The sequence below is a fragment of the Hippichthys cyanospilos genome, chromosome 12 (assembly GCF_059441005.1).
Source record: "Hippichthys cyanospilos isolate Australia breed blue-spotted pipefish chromosome 12, RoL_Hcya_1.0, whole genome shotgun sequence".
NCBI classification, from domain to species: Eukaryota; Metazoa; Chordata; class Actinopteri; order Syngnathiformes; family Syngnathidae; genus Hippichthys; species Hippichthys cyanospilos.
In genome coordinates, this window is record NC_142380.1 from 7,861,440 (window position 1) to 7,881,178 (window position 19,739).

The window sequence follows — 19,739 nt, forward strand, 5'->3', positions numbered from 1 at the left end:
AAAATCGCATTACTTGCGGTAAGTAACTGACTTCGTGTGGCATTTCTGAAGGGCATTTAGCTCATTCACTGCCAATGACGCCTCTAGACGTCAAAGATCCATGTTAACCGGCAATGAATGAGTTCAGGTCAGTAAACGGCGATGATGCGATGTCGTACTTGCTATCATGGCGCCACCTCACAAAAGTCGAGCATCCACGTGTTACCACCATGTCTGATTTAGTTTTTTTTTTTCTTTTCTTCCAAAAACATTAATATATTTTGACTTTTTCTTTCCATTCCATCCCCGTCCTCTCCCTCTTCTCTCTCCTCGTCCTCCACTGCTTAAAACCTAACACCACCACCACCACCGTCACCGTCACCACCACCTCCACCACCACCACCCCACTCGGCAGAAGAACCTATCACTCCTACACTTACTACCTGTAAGTAAGCAAATTGTTCGTCGCCATCCTTTCTCTCCCGCATGCCAAGGCGCCACGCCTTCCTTACTTCACCCTCATGTCCACGCCACTTTTTACTTGCAAGATGAGCCGCTGACTCGGCATGCACTTCTTCTTCTCCCCCCCGCCCCATCCCATCCCATCCTCCCACATCTCATGCTTTTTCTCCGGCTTACCTGATTTTCTTTCATCCGCTCCGGCATGCTTTCGGCTTTACTTGCACGTGTACCAGTGATTTTTATTATCCTACTTTCCCATTTTAAATATCGCAGAACAGAACAATCAAACCTAGCGCTGAATGGCGCCGGGCTTACATTGTGCGGTGTGCCATCTTTGCGGCTAATCTGCGTTGATCGCGGGGACGGCGCCCAAGCGGCCTCGCTTCAAAGGACATCTCACAATGCACCTGAAGATAATACCGTCACGCTCGGCATGTTGTTCACGTTCGCCGTGCGCGTTTCTTGGATGAAAAGATTTTGCGTTTTAACACCTACCTAAAAATTAGCTAGTTGAATGCTAGCTGTCACGTTACACGTCAGGTGCTGGACTCATCAGAAGATAGTTGTGTCAATAGGATGAAATTAAAGTCTGTCTTACATCTTTTATTTACTCTGAAAACTACCAGTCTGAACTTTGTTTTAATAACCGTTAAAATAAATAATACAAAAACATAGCTGTTCTTACGGTTAAATAACGGCAACTTGGTTGCTAAAAAACTACCGTTAAATTACGATAACACGTTTTCTACATGAAGGTAAAAAATAGTATTGATACTGTTGATTTTACGATCACAAAATATGCTGTGTAACATCAACAATATCAATACATTTTTTTACCGTAAATGAAGAAAGTGTGTTACTGTGATTTACCTTTTCAGGCAACCAAGTTGCTGCTATTTTAGCACATAAACGGCATTTTTTTTTTCTATTAACTTGATGAAATGCAAAGTTTGTAAGGTAGGACCCGAGCGACAATAGCCAGTCAAAAATTGGCCAAAAATAATCATGGCGCATATTTGCCCGGTTACTTAAAATATTCACCATTACATACTTTAATTTTATGCCAAATCGCACTGGTGTCATTATTTGTGAAACATAAATGCATAACCTTAAATATATTTCGTGAAAGTTGTTATTCAAAACAAAGCAAATCTTCATTTTGATCATAAAGCAACAATTTAGGTAACCAGGTTGTCACTACTTAGGCACAATCTACAGGTTTGATTTAGAAATATTTTTTAAAAATCATAAAAGACATAGCGAAACATAAATTAAGCACAAACGTGTTCAATTTGACGGCCGCTCAACACAAACACATATGACAAAGACGTATCCCCCTCTAATTGAATGACTTGCCATCATCAACCATGTTTTCTTTGGTTTCTCAGCTATACGCTTTTGCTTTCAAAACACAATTCAAATACCTAATTAATATCAAGAATCCAAGGACATTTCTCTGTGATCATTTTTCATAAATACCTTAAAAGAAAATTGATGAATGCAAAATATGTTTGCAGCGTATTCTGCCTGTATGCTGTCAGTCATCTTAATTGAATGGAAAGTTTCAGACTAATGACGACTCTTCTTATTTATGTTTTGACCCCTAATTAATAAAAACTAGAACCAGGCCCTGCTCCGGGAGTTTCTTAACACCATGCTAGCAATCACTTGACATCTGGTGGGCTTACGGATTTATCCTTGGACACTCCGGTTTGATAGTGAACTTTTTGCCTTAGGACAGCTGTTCTTATCCATGTTTTAATGGCTAATTAATATAAACTAGCTATCGGGGTTCATGTGGAGCATCCTCCTTACATGCAAGCGCTTACCTTTATGATTGATGAAGCCCGTGAATACTTTTGCACGCGCATCAAAGGCCTTTCGCCAAAATGTGCGCTTGAGCCGCCGCCGTCGCCAGAGGTGGCGGCCGGCTCAAGTTGCTTGGCATGCTCGTTAGGCATGCGCTCACATGTGCTGTCAAATGGCGACTCAGAAGCGCGGCCTTTAATCAGCTAGCCAGCCGCCCCTCGGTGTACGTGGTGCCGCGGCGGTCGCACCTTCAAGGGCTACCCGGGTCCCATGAGCGACAGTAGCTACGCTAATGCTAAAACGTCCAAAAGCTCATCTGAATGTATTCATTCCCTTAGATAAGTGCTGCCTAAACTACAGCGGTGGTATGTACAAAAAATTAAGAAAAAACATTTTGCGCAGCCCAGTTTGAACACGCTAAGTTTTCTCCACAATAGAAGAACCCAAAAGTAGCGAAGGGGACTGACATGATGCTAACTAGCAGTCAATTTTAATCCTGAAATAACTTCATACTTTCACGTGCTTGCCACTGTCATAAAAATATGTTAAGAAAGAAACCTACAGCTCAGGAACATTAGCTAATGATGTGAAGCCCTGATGTGATGCTAATGCTAGCAGCTCATTCAAGCTAGGGCCTTTATGTGAACAAAACAACTGGACACTTGTATTCATTTTATTCATTAGCTAAAAGAGGCTGGTTCTTTAAAAATGGCGAACTATGGGAAACTATGAAAATGAATATAAACATCAAAATATTTGCAGAATTGTGGATTCAAGTCCATACTGTAATGCTAACACCAACAGCTAGTTAGTTAATTTGTGGATTTAAGCAAATGTATAGCCTACTGTATCTTCAGTCGGTGCCGTAAAATTGCTGTAGTTTTTGAAACCAAAAAATGGCAGCAAAATTTCTGAATGGTAGTTGAAATGTGATTTGTAGTCAAAACTAGCGACGAGTTCAAGCAATAACCCAATAAAGCTACTAAAAGTGCAACCAAAAAGGGATCAGTGAATATTTTTGGTACCATTTATTGCACAGCTGCTTTCGAGCAGTTTCGCCAATTTCAAACATTCAAAAAGACAAGAGGCTGTCAATTCTAGCTGAAGTGCACCCACAAAAACGATAGTATATACTGTACACAAATTTTTCGGGTTTAAAAAAAAAAGAGAGCTCTGTAGTGCATAAAAATGCACTGCAGTTAACCCAAGCGGCAAAGTAGAGCCTTTTGTGGGACCCTAACAAAAGTGGCTAGTTGAAGCTCATACCATTGCTTCTTTTTTTCTGGCGCTCGTACATAACGGCGTCATAAATAACGGGTGATACAGCGTCGGGAGACGGGAGGTGCGCTAAACGCGGCGTGTGAAGCCCAAGCGCGCTGGAGGCAGTGAACAAACGCCTTCATTAGAGGTAGCGTGCAGCGAGCGTGCAGCAAGACTCACGCTAATTGCTACAAGCAGCCTGGCAGAGCCAGCAGTGTAGCGGCGCTGCATGATGATGAGCAAGTGGGAGGAAGGGGCCCAGCCGGAGGATTATTGCTTGGGGAGCCCTTCTTCGAGGGGAGACCTTTAGTCCTCGCTATGGACAATGTTGCCGTCTGTTTGAACTGCAAATGTTGTTCTTTGTGGACGAGTAGCGTAGTTTGGCATCTCATTCGTCGGGAATCTTCTTTGTTGTCTTAAGTCCTGCTGAGACACAGCCTATTCATTTGTTTCCGCCGTTTTGTCCATTTTGTCTCAGCAAGAAAGCAAAATGATTAGATAGGCCTTGACGCCCTCAACTGAGGACACCGGGACTAAGTAAGCTTACTCCAAAAAAAAAAAAGTCCATTACAGTGGACACAAAAGAATAGGCTGGCTCTCAGAGGGCTATAGTAAAAAGAACAGGAAGTACAAAGAAGGAAACCATATTTGATTCCTTATATCTTTCATTTTTGTAGTTTTATTGAGCATGCATCATATTTAGCAAATCGGCATATTTATGTTTGAATGAAAGTGGAGATTTCCCTCGCTTAGTACCTCATATGCTTCCAGGTATCCTACTGAGACACGACCCCTTCATTTTTGTTCACTGTTGTGTCCATTTAGTCTCAGCAAGAGCGCTAATTGAACTTGATTGAAAAGGCCAGGATGTCCTCAACTGAGGACACCAGGAATTTGTAAAGTATCTCCAGAGAGTCAAAAGAAGACCAAAGACAAATTTCCATTGGACAGTGGACGCAAATGTATAAGAAAGGGAACCATATTTCGTTCTCTCTGAACATCTGAACTTTTTTTGTTTATAGAAATGATGAGGCATTAACGGAAAATGAAAGTGTACACATTAAAACACTTTATGCTATCGGATCTACCTTTCTTGTTTTTAGGACAGGTGAATGCTCCAAAATACCCGGCAAAATTTTAAGTACGATAAGACAAATTTTGCATAGTAACTTCAACACAAAAAGTAAAACTAAGCCAAAGCAAACACAACTTTTGGTGGGGGTAAAAAAAAAAAAAAATAAAAAGCCAGAAATCATCCTAGAGAGTTCACGGGCAACCAAAGAGAATAGCTCGAGTTCACGGAGGTGTTTGCGGAGGCAAGGCAAAAAAAACGCTGCGGGCGACAACATCAGTCGCACCTCATTAGCGCCTCCGAGCCGCAGGAGTTCAGCCCACAAGCCAACCGTGGCAGGAAATGACGCTTTCAAGGCGGAGCTTCAAAACCCTCCGACTCAGCATGAATTTTGCCTGAATTGTTTTCCGTTCTACTGCTGGTTGCGGTTATTTTTTCATACGTTTTTCATGTCTTCTTTCACGCCGCTGTGTGCATCCGTCCCTGTGTACTTTCTGCCCTTGATGAGCACATTTAGTTCGGCTATGTGCCATCTGTTATGTTGTTGATGACGCTGGCGCCTTGAGATGCAAGTTTTACACTTGTATCTCAAATCATCTTCGACCATCGAAAAGACCAGACGCATCTTTCCTCCGTTTATCTGACGTGAATTTATTTTGCGAGGCTAATTTCTTGGATTCTCAGTACGGCGCTAATATTAGTCATTCTTCGCATAGGAAACAGAATAGATTGCTGTGCATACTTGGAAAAACTTGATATGAAAGTAAATCTTTTAAGATACCTAAAAATGTCATATTGCCATAGTTTTGTTTATAAAAAAAAAGTTAGTACGTTGCATTTTTTTTCTACTGATTAAATCAAACACTTAATAACTATCCTTTGAATATAAGTAGCTTGGAATAGAAAACAAAAGTCAATATATCAACTTTTGATTGTGTTATTAAATTATGTTTTTATTTATTCTATTTGCACATTTTGAATTTTTATATTTTTTGGCAAACTGTATTTTCTTATTTAGGTGTTAATTCCCTTTTGTTTTCTATTCAAAGCTAAATCACCTTAAATTGATCATTATTAAGGGAAATTTTCAATTATATTAATATTGCTTGTAATCAGTTGCCTCATTTTGATTGAGTAAATGTGATGTTTGTTTTATTATTTGACAGTGCATTACAATGTTGAGGTATTAAATTAAAGAATCGATTTTTAACCAATATTTTACACACTTTAGAGACAATAGATGAATTGTTTACAATAAAAAAAAAAATCGTATCGATAGATTCATCAGCAATGAGGAGGCATGTGGGGTGGCAAATGGTTTGGCAGCTGCCAACTTGTAAAACTGCAAACGGAACGAAAAAAAACGTGATCGGGACATCCCTAATTAAAATGATCGAACGTTCCGCGTGGATTTCACGAGGCTTGACGGAGGTTTGCGCTCTTGTTGTTGGTACGACGACATGACGAATGGTCCCATTTATCAAATCGCGCAAACATTTTACGGCGCACTTTTCTCCGACTTATCTCTGGTGGCGCGTAAGAGTCGTTAATCCAGTCATCCGTCATTAAATTCCCGCCTCATATAAATTAGCGCGGCATTAGCGTCGTCGTTCATCTTCATCAGGCGCTCTGCCGAGCAAACGGCTTCCCCTCATCCGTGCCGCGACGTCCCGCTTCCACCGCTAGGCACATGCTGAAAGTAAACAGGGATGTCACTCGGTAGGGCGCCAAAGTGCAGAAATTTGATGTCATTTTTGCAAAATGCGCACCGTTATGAATGGAAGGATTTGCCTAGAGCTACTATCATGAGATACCAGAGATCCGAGATACAAGATAGGATTTGTTTTGTTGTTGACTGAGAGCATTTTTCTAATCATGTCAATGTGAACAGTACCATACAATGAGCAAATATGGATATTGAATATATTGGTTATGTGTGTTTTAGAGCCAGTGAAATTTATCGATTGATTATCAGAGTAATTGGCAATATACAACGGCTACAATTTTGGCCCAAAAAGTTGTTTGGAATTTAACTAGCAATAGAATGAAGCTGCAGTGAAAAAAACTTGAGGTTTATGATGTACGGACATCAATACAAAAGTGCATACATATAGAGAGAGACATATTTGTCAATCAATATGTTTTTGAGTGTTGTTCCATTATGCTGTATATCTATATGAGTTGCGTTCCCACCTTCTGTTGATTAAAATAGAAGTCAACCCAAAAATTTGCCTATGTATGTACGCAAATAGTTAATGTATGTACGGATATTTGGATGTACGATTGTATTTACATACGAAAGTCCGTACATACATACGTATTTATTTAAGTACGTATTATGTACATATGCATGTACAGTATGTACGTATGCATCCACGGAAGAATACATTTGTGTATGTATGTAGGTACGTACACATGTATGCATGTATGCATATGTACATACTGTATGTATATATGTACTCTGTATGTATGTATGTATGTATGTATATGCGGACGTATTTAGGTATGTACACGTATGCACGTAATATGTACGTTCGCATGGATGCACCTACGTGCATACATATGGACGTATGTTCTATACGTACGTATATACCAACATAGAACGTAGTATGTACGTATGTACTGTGTCTTTGATATACTACCCTCAAGCGGTCAAGACAACCATAGAATTAAAGCCCAAACGGTTTGATTTATTAGCAGTCAAGTCAATGATTATTGTTTATTTTTGTGTTGTATAGAGTGCTATTTGTCTGATTGGATAAAAACTTGACAAATTCTTGGGTGGGGTAAGCTAGAACGCGGTATTTCACCGAATTTGGTCATAGTGGGCTTCCATTTGAAAGCTTCGGCGGCCATTGCCACGCCCCCTCCCGCGTCGCGCTTACACGCCACGTCGCCGTTCTGTTTGCTCTCTTAATTGCCCATTAAGAGGAGCCAATGCGCTCGGCGGCGTGAAAATGTCACATCTTTGTCAATTTTCGCTTGCCGAGGAGAACATTAGCGTCACGCCGAGGCCCTCGGAGCAAGCGGGCGGCGGGGGGGGCGCCTCCCCGCATTCCCCCTCCTTCCGCCGCCATATGCAGGGAAATTGAGCAAACAGAGGAGCAACAAAGCAACGGGAGGGCGCAGCGGAGGCCGGCTCGCGGTTCCGACGCCGTCGCGGCTACTTTTGGAGGAATGGCGCGGCGTCGACTCCCATCTTTTATTAATGGCCACGGGGACGCTTTTCTATTCTCCCCTCCCGCCGTGGTTGAGGTCAGGCTCGGCTTCAGAGAGCCTCTCCTTTGGGAAATCTCCCTTTTATTCCGTCAGAAAGAAATTCCCCGTTTTGAAGTTGGGATGACTTTCCGCCGCTTAAGATTTCACGCGTACCAGCGGTGGAAATCAAATTAAAATAGTGGGAAGAGACAAGAGGCCCTGAAATCAGAGAGGAAAACAATCAGCATTTCGAATTAAAAAGAAGAAATACAACAAAAGAAATCACATTGATTAAAGAAGGGATCCTTCCACTCGGCTGGCTCTCTGTGCGTTAGCTTTCAACTTTTCCTTTTTTTTTTTTTTCTTTTTCGCTTTTATACGCTTATCAATGTCAGGAAGATATACAAAATGAACAATTTATTAAGCCACGGTGAGCTTTGCTTTTTCTTTTCTGGTCTTCTGCTCATAAACACATAAAACGTCACTTTTTTTGGCTTTTAAATAGAGCTAGACTGTAAATCGAATCAATTTGGGTCATTCCTAAATTGTGAAATAGTAGTTTTACACAACAGTTGACAGTAAACTAATTGTAACATTTAAGCAAGTTACGCACAAGCTATCAGCAGCTATTTTTTTTTGTAAAAGCTATTAAGTTTACGTCAAAACTTATTGTAAATCAGTGCATGTTGTCTGAAGCATATTTTTCATCAAATCAATCTTAAATGTTTGTTTATATATTAAATTGAAATTGATTGAAATCATAATCACCAAGAATGACTGTAGAAAATAGAGATTTTATTACCTAGCCCTTATTCTAAAAAAAAAGAGAAAAACGGAAAATATCTAAGAACTAAGTAAAATATTCCATTTATATCACCTAGTGTAGTTTTCAATTTTGAAGAAAGACGAAAATAATTCACACGTTGAAAAAAGAAATCAATAGAAGCCAAAGTGCATTGACATCCTGTCCAAAGCTGATCCTTCAAAATAAAAGCACACTCTGGAACAATGCTGTTCCATACCACTTTTCTCAGACCAAAACCAGTACAAGGATTCAACTCTTGAGCAGCCATCAATACTTTTGATATGTCAAATAATGGCAAAAAAAAAAGGTATACCTGTTCCAAGATAGCATTTATCTTAAAATTTAAATGAACAGAAATGTTCTTCTTTTTTTTCACTTTTAATGTCTAGTTTTGTTATTCTCAAACTACTCATAGGCTGATACAAGTTTCGGCTGCCATCGCAAATACTGATACCTTGAAATGAGTGCAGGTATTAGCCTGATACCGATAATTGCTATCCGTACCCGCTCATCCTTAATTATGACAATATGAATAAGAATAACTTGAATGACTATAATCCCGTTCAAATTTTAGGACTATGATAAAGTAAAAATAACGTCATGTATTTAAAAAAAAAATTATTAAATATTGACTCAAACTGAGTTTGTGGCAGTGATTGTGCTTTTATGGGTCAAAAAAAAAAAAACATGGCGGACTCTCAATCACAAGCACCTCTGATGGATTTGGGTCAGGAAGTCCCTCCCCTCCCATCTTTTCACTCTTTTATTTGTTTGATTTCAAAGCCGCCTAATAGAAGTTAATGTGACCACAAACTCCAGCTTATTATGTTTACCTCATCTCACGAAAAATGACTTATGGACAATTTTTAACTCATTTGACATATTTTTATATTTTGTGTACATTTAGTTTGGAGTCCAAACATTCAATGCTAGGAATTTGTTTCTATGTTTCTCAAGTGTTTGGCTAAAAACATTTCTAAAAACTGTTTGTACTAAAAGGTATCAAGTAGTCAAGTAATTGACCACTAAATAATTAAAGGGACGGTGTGTACGATTTTTTTTTATTAAAAAGGAATAAATGATTGTAAATTTCAAAACCTTGCAAATGAAAATGTTCTTAATGGCCACCAGTATGTTTTCAATATAATCACAGGTCTAATGATCATGAAATGATATTACATGGGGTGCGGCACTTCTCTGGAGGCGGCCATGTTTGTTATAGCTACGGACAATCTCCCTCTAATTACTAATGTGATCAAGTACTTTGGGTAATTAAGTACTAAGATAATTAATTACAATAGGGAATGAAGTTCTCAAGTGATGGATTACTTTAGATGATTTCCTAAAGTAATTGATCATTTCTAGCTAACTTAGCACTAAAACAAACCGGTACTTTTGTACATTATCCAAAGTAATCCTGAGTACTTCGTTACATAAAGTTATCTTAATTATTTGAAGTACTTAACTACTTGAGTACCTACATTTATCTTAATTAATTCAGATGATTTAGCCCGAAAGTCAATCACTTAATTAATAGTAAAGTAATCCACTAACTTTAGTAATAGTTTACATTAGTAACCGATTGTTTCAGTACTTAATTAATTTGGTACTAGCCATTCTCCCTTAGCCAATGGCCTTCTTTAAAGTACTCATTTAATTGATTCGATTTTTAACCACTAAAGTGTTAAAGTCATTCATTATGTACTAAAGTAAGAGTAATCTATTACCTGTATAAAAAAATCTGTATAAAATCATTTATTAAATTACTAATCCATGAATTTCGTTTTTAATCCATATAGTATTATCCGATTTACACCCTTCTTTAGCCAAAAACATTTTTTTAAGTACCTTGGGGTGAATGTTTGGACTTAAAAAAAAAAAAAAACACACACACACACACATAAAAACACATGTTTGGAATTGGATGAGTTAAGTAAAGCCCAATTTCCATCCCATTTCCCGTTTGCCGTTTCTCGCTGTGAAGGAAACTGGCCAAGAAGCGCAAAGAGACGCTGAACAGCACCCGGCAGGAAATGACGGTGATGGTCAACTCCATGGACAAGAGCTACACGGAGCAGGGAACCAACTGCGACGAGGCGCTCTCCTTCATGGACACGCACAGCCACACGCTCAACGCGCGCAGCGAGTGCGCGCTCACCACCGTCAACGCTCGCAGCGAGTGCGCGCTCACCCTCAACGCTCGCAGCGAGTGCGCGCTCAACCTCAATGGACGAGGTGAGACGCGGGAAAAAAAAAGTCCCTTTTGGACTGAAAACAATGTTCCTCTCAGATATCATTTGGATGAAATTTTGATGATGATTTGCGTTTGATGATATCATCCCATAATGCTTCACTGTTAAAGGTGAAATCATTTCTCGTTATTCAGACGGCTTTTATTTGACCACGTTTTTCGAAGGATTTTTTTCCATTCCAACTGAGACCTATTCCAAAAATTCACGCAAGATCTGCTTCTATTTTTCTCATTCCAAAAATTCATAGTTCGTTTTAACAGCACGTTCACTACACTTTTACACTGCTACGATTTAGATTTGAAAACATTCAGCTCATTCTGTTCACCACTTTTTAACATGCCAAAATGTCTTTGTTTTTGTTTTTTTTTCTTAGGGCGTTTTCTACAAGTATTTTTTATAGTGTCCAAACTATGGCCATGATTTTCTATTTTTTCTGCCCATCTTTGGACTTATTCTACAAGTATATGAGTGGTGTCCAAACTATGGCCAGAGGGGCATTTTATGGTCCACCATCCACATTTTGGCGGCCCGCAGGACATACTGAAAAATGCAATTTGACGTGCTATTTAAAAATATAAGAAATATGTGTAATGGTAGGCATTGTTAGAAGAGTGAAATTTGCCTCATCTTTAAAAGAAAGCCTGTTTTTTTTCAACAACTACATTACATAGACTACGTAGTTCCTTGTTTAACTGATTGAGTTTTACCTCGTTTATTGAGTTAACAAAAAAAAAAATTTCTGTACGTGACCCTCAGAAAATAAAGATGAGAACCCTCTCATGGTCAAATAATTCAAGCCATTTAATTTATTTTTCAGATACACGAAATTGACAAAACATTTCTAAAACAGCACAAAATTTAAAAAGTGATTACATCCACAATCCTAAAGGGAACAAACGCAACAAGTCGCTAACACAATATAGCTTTTTGTCGCTTCATCTTCCAATTCATTTGCTCTTCATTTGAAAATTTACTCATCCTTTCAATACATCAAAAAGCATCAAATGAGATTCTCCGACTTCCACAAAACACTGTTAAAATCTTACATACCCCTGAAGTGTCTTCGCATAGCCCTATTTGAGAACATGTTTTGAGGATACTTCACACCCCTGGAAAAGTGTGGGATTTTTTTGGTTGAAAATGCTTTTCTCCAAAGTTAACGATTAGCAGCACGCTCATGAACCAAAGCTGGGCCAACAGACACTCACACATAACACATTGCGCTGCGATACCATGACCTCTTGGTTTGGGCCCCTCGCAGGGTCCATTTAATCCTCCATTGATGGGCAGCAGGGCTAAATCTGCACCCGCGGGGCTCGACTCACTGTAATCCCGCCTCCCGAGCGTCCGATTAAATATACAGAGCAGCCCTTCTCGTACACACACACACACGCGCGCGCGCACACCCCTGCCAGGCAGGAGCCCCGATGATGCGCTGACCTTGATTAACTGTCTGTCGGCGTGGGTCATCCAGATCTGTTGTCTGCTCGCTTTTGAGATTTAAACGGCTGATTTACAGCTGCCGGCGACCTTGAGCGACAGTGCCATTTGGGATTAAGACGTGACAGATTACGCATTTGACTCATAATAACGGTATTTGCGCGTCTCGACGTTGAGCGTATTGACTCTAGAAGTTCGGGTTTTTTTTTGTGTGCTTAATCTCCACCATATTGCCCTTTTTTAAATCCACATGTTCACTTGACGGTGACTGTGGCCTCTCAGATCATGTTTTCAAATTAGTAAATAAACCTTGACAGTGAGGATTTTTTTTTCCAAGGATGTCATGCCACTTTTTTTTTCATACCAGTAGGAGTACTCAACTCTTGAGAAGTCAATTATCTCTTGTGCTTTTGATGCATACAAAAAAATCAAACAATGGCATAAGTTTAAGGACATGTCTATTATCGTCTAATTTTTTGGTTGAGGTGTTTGCTACTACTTTTTTTTCACACCAATACCAGTACAAGTACTCAATTCTCGAGCAGCCCTTGATACCAAATACCATTACTACTTTTGGTACACACAAAAAAAAGATAGATCTTTTAAAAACAGGGTTTTCTTAATTTTTTCGTAGCAATGTTTGATATCGCTTCTTTTCAGACTGATACCAGACTCAATTCTTGAGTAGTCACCGATACCAAGTACCAATACGACGAGTACTTTTGTTCCATTAAAAAAAATAAAATAAAAATCAGACAGATCATTTTAAAAGCTGTTTTCTCATTGTTTAATTTTTTCATAATAACAATTTCATGCTTTTTTTCCACACCGATACCAGTAGGAGTAATCAAATCTCAATTTGTCACCAATACCAATTACCGATACCACTAGTACATTTGATTAAAAATAAAAAATAAATCAATGACCAATAATTGTAACGATAAATTGTTTGAGTTGAATTTTCCAGCAGAATGTTTGATACCAAACTTTTTCATACAGTACAAGTACTAAACTCTCGAGTATTCACCGATACCGATTACCAATACCACCAGTATTTTTGATACACACAAAAACATCAATTTAAAAAGAGCTAAAGACAGGTTTACCCGAGTTGAATTTGATATAGGGGCATTCAATATCACTTTTTTTTCAGGCAGATACCAGTACGAATGCACAACTCTTTATTGGTCACCGTTACCAAGTACTAACATCACTAGTACTATTGATAAACAAAATAATGAATGACAGGTCTTTCAAAAACAGGTTTTCCATAGTTTAATATTTTTGTGCAGATGTTCCATACCACTGATACCAGTGCGAATACTCAACTCGAGTCGTCACCGATTCCAAGTACCCATACTGTGCTTTTGGAAACTAAAAACCTTTCCCACCAAATAAACAGACATCATTCTAAAGCTAGACCTATATATTCCAACATAGAATTTTCCTGAAATAAATTGCAATTTTCTATCTACTACTTGCCATTTCTAGCTTGCAGTTGTAAAACTGCCCAAGTATCAGTTGCAATCGTAATATCAGTACCTTGAAATAATACAATGCAGCGACCAGGTCAATACTTGCCCATCCCCTACTTTTGTCCTTTATTTTTGTTTTTAAATTGCCTCCTAAATCTTAGTTTTTTGTTTTTGTTTTGTTTTGTTTTGTTTAGCCGGCTCCTCCCCCTCCTCTTTCACGTTGCCCAAAGCCAACACCCTCAGCAGCTCCATCCCGACCAGCGCCTTCTACCCAGGTGATTAACCCTCACTGAATTTCTTGCTAATTATGAATGATGCTAAGCTAAAGCTTGCTAAGCTTGTTTTTAAACGTACTTTAATGAACCGCAAGTCATTGTTTCTTCCTCCGATTTCTTCCATCAGACCCCTTTGTGCCGACGGCCATTTTAGGTAAGAATTCTTCTCTCTCATGCTGCAGATGACGTATTATGAGTACCTGTTACGTGTATGAGGTGTCACAACCAAGAAGCCAGACAAAGTCTCGCCGTTGTTCTCTTCTCTCAAGCATTTTTTGGGCTTTTTTTGTTGTTGTAAAACACTGCTGTAGTGCTTCCCGAAAACTCTGAAAAAGAACAGTGCGACACAAAAGGCTGAAGAAGGGGCACAAAGTGAGAGCAGGGGGTGAATTACTAAATATTTTCTGTAGTTACAATGCGTTTTGCCATTTTTTTCCAACTTTTTTGATAAGCAAAATCTGGGTCAAAATGACCCGCAAATATTATTCACAAGGATTGTGATTTCACAAGGAATCACAGTCTTTGTTAGTTAGCAGGATTACACACAAAAGACGTTTCTGACATTCTTCGATAGGTACACACACCACTGGGTCAAAATGACCCAAGAATATTTTGGCTTTGGGGCAGATAAAGAATTCACAATATTGGTTAGATAGCAGCATTACACACAAAAAGAAGTTACTGACACTTTTTGATAGATAGACACGCCTCTGGGTCAAACTGACCCGGGATGTTATGACTATCCCACGGAAACCAATGTAACACGCAGGTCAAATTTAACTATTGCCTTTGTTACTTTGTGAGTGGGTTTCCAATCACGAAACAGTTTTTGACACATTTGAATAAATGCATGCACCTCCGGGTCATTTTGACCCAGAAACATTATTATTCTTGAGAAACAAATAAATAAATAGATAAAACAAAATATAGGATGTTTTTTATACACATTTCTGATACATTTGGTTGGCTAAATACATCCGGGTCAAAATGACCCAGAGACATTATTGCAGGAGGGTAAATTTCAGATCATTCTTTTATTTGACCCATATACTATTTGTTATGGCTACTAACATCCAACTGACATCCGCCCTCTAACTCGTCCTAATATGGTAATTATCGTACGTAGGAATACGGCCAGTATGAAAATATGCATCTGGGCGTCAAAATTCGGCTAATGTAGTTGACCGATCAATCTTCCTCGAATGGTGTCAAAAAAAACAAAAAACATCCAGTATTAAGTTACCAATTATAGGACACACCCATACTTTTGGCCTTCGATTTTGTGGGAAAAAATTGTGACATATATTTGGGAAATTCCGATAGCACAGATTGTCAGAGGTGATCAATACGCTAGCAGAACAATGGCGAGACTTATTTGAGTTAGCGGTTAGCTTATTAGCAGTGAGTCTGGTTCCTTTTTTGCCTCACCTACAATGAGTCATGTACACATTGAGGACTGAAAAGCACAGATTCTCCTCTTTGCCCAAGCCCCTCCCGCCATCCTTTCAGCTTTATTTGCCTTTTTTTTTCTTCTTGATTTCTTTTGAGTTTCTTCCAGACTTCCATCCCCTCGGTCATACCTGCCTGCCCCCCCCCCCCCCCCCCCCCCATTCTCATGCCCACCTTCCCACTCAAACGAGGGTCTCTTCGGTGGCGGCGGGGGGGCTGGCTTTGCTCCATCCCATCCGCGTGTGATGTCACATACGTGTTTGACCTGTCATGCATGGACAGACGTGTGGAGCGGGTGTGTGAGGCGGGTTTGGAGAAAGGTGGGGGCGGGGGTGGGGGGGGGGGGTAGTACATCCTTAGATGCAAGTAAATGCAGCTTGGGAGGCGGAAACAAGTCTTAGCCACCTTTCCCCTTCAGGAAAAAAAAACATCCATGTCCTCCCCTCCCCCTTCCTCATCAAGCTCCCCGCAACACAAGCGGCTCTTCTATTATTCTTTTTAATGTCGTTCCCCCCCCCCCCCGCGCCGTCGGCGGCCTACTTGTTTGTGTTTTTGCTCCTCCCGCATTACACCACGACAAATTGGGGGCGTCGCGATGCACTTTGGAGTCCTCCAGAAGAAAGAGAAGCGGAATTTAACAGCGCGTAACTTAAAGCGGCGTCTTTCATCACCGCCATATGCCGCCGTTAGTTTTTAATGAAGCGGGACGGGGGGCTGGGGGGCGATTGGCATTGGGTTGCAGCACTAGCACTCGGTGAAATCATCAAGAAATAGAAATAAGTTCCAGGCATCACATCGTTGGAAATGTTTCAAAACTTCTGACTTTTTGTAAAATTATGATACTGCGCAAAAACAAGTTAACGAAGAACAGAATCCACATTCCACAAATATGGCTGACAAGCTAAGCTAACATTGTACTGTCATTTGAAAGGGGTTATTTGTTTTTTATATGAAATGATTCTTTAAAAAAAAAGACTGATACCAGTATGAATATTCAATTCTTGAGTGTAGATCAAGTGTAGATACCACTAACACTTATGATACATAACATTTCCTCTAAAAAAAAGGATTAGCTATAAGGATCTACTATATCTTTGATACTACTCTTTATCGGAGTGCTGCCAGTAAATGTACTCACTTATTGAATATTTGCCGATATCAATACTGCTGTGGCGAGTTTTGAGAGAAATATACCTTATATCAACATTGATACTCTTTTCCAACTAGAAAAACTTACATATTTCTCTAGTATTTTAAAAAATATATCATTTTTTTTAATCTCAGAACAACACTCAGCCAAAATGCTAAGCTAAAATGCTAAAACCAAATTTGCTGTTACAAGCTGAAAGAGAATCTGTACTTTTTTTTTTTATACAATTTTTACAATTTTTTGGGAACGTCACCATTGTATTTGAATGATTTTTTGCATAAATGCTTATAAAAAGTTTGTGTTGCCACCTCTCACAATTCCAAGTCTCCAAACATGGTCAAGCCAAACGTAAATTCCTGCTAAATGTTCGCGACGCCGTTTCACAATTCTAGCAATCCAAATTCTTCCTTTTTTTTTTCCTCCCTCCTTTAAATCCATGAATTCCTTTGTATTTTTATATTTTTTTTGAAACTTTTGTCATACGGATTGCCCACCATTCATGAGTCAGACCCCTCCCCCCTTCCCCCTTCCCCCCTCCCTCCCTGACTGGGCCCAGGCTGGTCCGCGTATAGCGTAGCACTCAAAAAGTGTACCAGGTTCTCATGCTGTATTGTTGCTTCTCCCCTCTTTCTCTCTCGCTCTCTTTCTCTCTCTCTTTTTTCCACATCCGTCACTTCTTTTGTATCTGCTATCTAAAAAGTGCCCATTAATGGTAAGTTCTCCCACGTGGGCCCCCGGGCGGGCCGGGGTCAGGGGAACGGGGGCGCGGTTCCATCGGACAGCGAGCGACCGCTTCCGACATGTTGTGACATCACTTGCATGATCAGTAGTAGCATTTCACTGCCCCAAGCCCCCCCCATCAAGGTCCCGCCCCATCCCATGCCGCCATTAGCAACATTAGCTTAGCATGAACCAAATCTTCATCTCCGCCTCCCTCCCGGGTTTTTTTTTCTTCTTTTAACGAAAGATCAGGTCAGCTAGGGTGGATTCGACGCCGTGTTTGTGTGATGCTCCGCCACATTTCCTTCTTCCATGAATCTGGGTGCACGCCCCCCCCCCCCCTCCTCCCGCCACCCCCACCGCCTCGCCAACTACATCTGTGCCTCATTTCTGCCACTGACTGCTTTATATTTTTCACACAAATCTGCATCAGTTGACCTTTTAAAGTAGGGGTTTATTCAAAACCAAATATTTGAAGTCTTACTAAATCTACAAGAAGCAAAAATTGGCACATTGTTAATTATTTTCTAGTACAAGTGTAAAAATACAGTAATTGGAATAATCAATATATATATAATATCAATATATTTGCCTTTCATTTTGTTGGTTTTCTACATTTTTAGTCAAAACACTTCCTCAAAATAGTGTTTGCTCTTTCAGTTTTATGATATTAAAATTATACGTGAACTCGTAATAAATTTATACGGCGAAAAGCTGTCTCTTTAACTGTTACAAGTGTAAAAATAAGAGTGCACACAGTGTCAGGGAAAAACACAACAGTTTAGTAGGAAATCAATGAAAAACATACGTTGGTATACTTAAAGGTCACTCTAGCACAATTTAGCAAGAAGTTGCTTCTTTTTTCAATTAATTTGCTCTTAATTGGAAAAGAAATCGATTTTATTTCTGGCTTGCCAAATGCAAATGTTCCTGCATTTTCAAATGAATTTGCTCTCAATATGAAAAGAAGCATATCCTGTTTGGGTCAGGGTATGAAAAAGCATGAGATTTAGCAAAATCTCACATGCCTTCAGGTACCCCCTAATTGAGCACCACCGCTGTAGGTGAACAAACTGAGTTTTGGGCCAGATGGGCCTGAACCTTCCCACCACATGACTCATCCTCTTACTCAATGCCCTTGTGTTGTTGTGACCATCCATTACAAGCAGATTACTAGTTTTGGAGCGTTGTTTGCCAATCTGTAGGCCGGTGACATAATGCGGAGCGGTAAATGAGATAAGCGGCCATCTGCGGCAAGACAGCATTTACCGCTTTCCAGCATGCTGTCCCCCGCCGTTTTTCTATGGAGGCCACCGGCGCTGACTGGCGGGCCCTGTCCCTGTGCTTTGCGAAGCAGACGAGAGCCAAAACATGGGCAGCGACACCAGCAGCCTGGTGCAGTCGCACTCGCTGAGGAAGCGCGAGGCGGTGGACGTGCCCTACCAGAGCGGCCAGCTGCACCCGGCCATCCGCGTGGCCGACCTGCTGCAACACATCACGCAGATGAAGTGCGCCGAGGGCTACGGCTTCAAGGAGGAGTACGAGGTAAGCGGGCCGGGCTCGCGTCCCGGACCCCTGATGCCCGCCCGCATGCCGGCATGTCCGCTGGGATCTTGAAAAGCTGCAGACAAATTAAGAGTTGACAAATTGCACGCTCGGAGTCAACGGACGGAATGAGAGAGCTCAATTTCACACGGGCTTGCACATCATCCCAAGTCCTCTTAGGCCCTCCACGCACCATCCCGTCGTGGCCCCCTGCAGCCTGGGCCTATTACTTTGGCAGATCGGCTCAAAAAAATTACCAATCACAAGCTATTACGTAGCTTCTGTGCATGCGTTTGATGCAGTACTCCTCCGTGCCATAGGTGGCAATAGTCACTGATTCCATGCCCTGGGGTGCAGATGACCTCAGGAAAAAGGCTTTGTCTAGTTTCAGTAAAATAAAGATTGACGTTGTTTTTTTTTTTGTTTGTTTGTTTTTTTTGGGGGGGCACTTTGATGCACTTGTTAATGTTTTTCAGTTTTAGACTAACCTGTATGAACGCTGTATAAAGTACTTAAAAGTTGTCGAAAAATGTCGAGTGGGGAGTCACGAAAGTTTTTCTCTTTCCTGGGGGGTGGCTTTGGAAAAATAATCGAGAAGCACTGTTTTATGAGGACACTTAACGGATTTATTCGCTTGAATGTAAGCTCACCGTGTAAACATGTTATCATACTCAACAGGACAAAGTCACCTTAACTCTATGGTGTGAGTTTGCCTTAAGCCCCTATCCCACGGATGGGCCAATGCTGCCAATGGTAGTGGCTCTATTGATCTTCCCAGGGTTCGGTCAAGGTCACCAGAGGTCATCATATAACCGGGTTGACACTTAACCGTGGAAGTGAAATGTCAA

At 40.4% G+C, this 19,739-nt stretch overlaps 1 protein-coding gene across 6 annotated transcripts in view; it reads left to right on the plus strand.

The window, feature by feature from the left end:
• LOC148414687 (receptor-type tyrosine-protein phosphatase mu) overlaps positions 1 to 19,739 on the plus strand; it is a 148,960-nt gene that overhangs the window by 99,709 nt on the left and 29,512 nt on the right. For 2 of the 6 annotated variants that reach the window (XM_088429132.1, XM_088429130.1), the window contains exons 16-21: positions 395 to 424; positions 10,570 to 10,820; positions 13,947 to 14,027; positions 14,155 to 14,181; positions 17,327 to 17,338; positions 18,704 to 18,891. In XM_088429132.1, coding sequence (XP_088285258.1) covers positions 395 to 424; positions 10,570 to 10,820; positions 13,947 to 14,027; positions 14,155 to 14,181; positions 17,327 to 17,338; positions 18,704 to 18,891 — 589 coding nt within the window. Of the gene's footprint in view, positions 1 to 394; positions 425 to 10,569; positions 10,821 to 13,946; positions 14,028 to 14,154; positions 14,182 to 17,326; positions 17,339 to 18,700; positions 18,892 to 19,739 lie in introns of all 6 variants that reach the window. The other 4 variants (XM_088429134.1, XM_088429133.1, XM_088429135.1 and 1 more) reach the window with 4 other exon arrangements.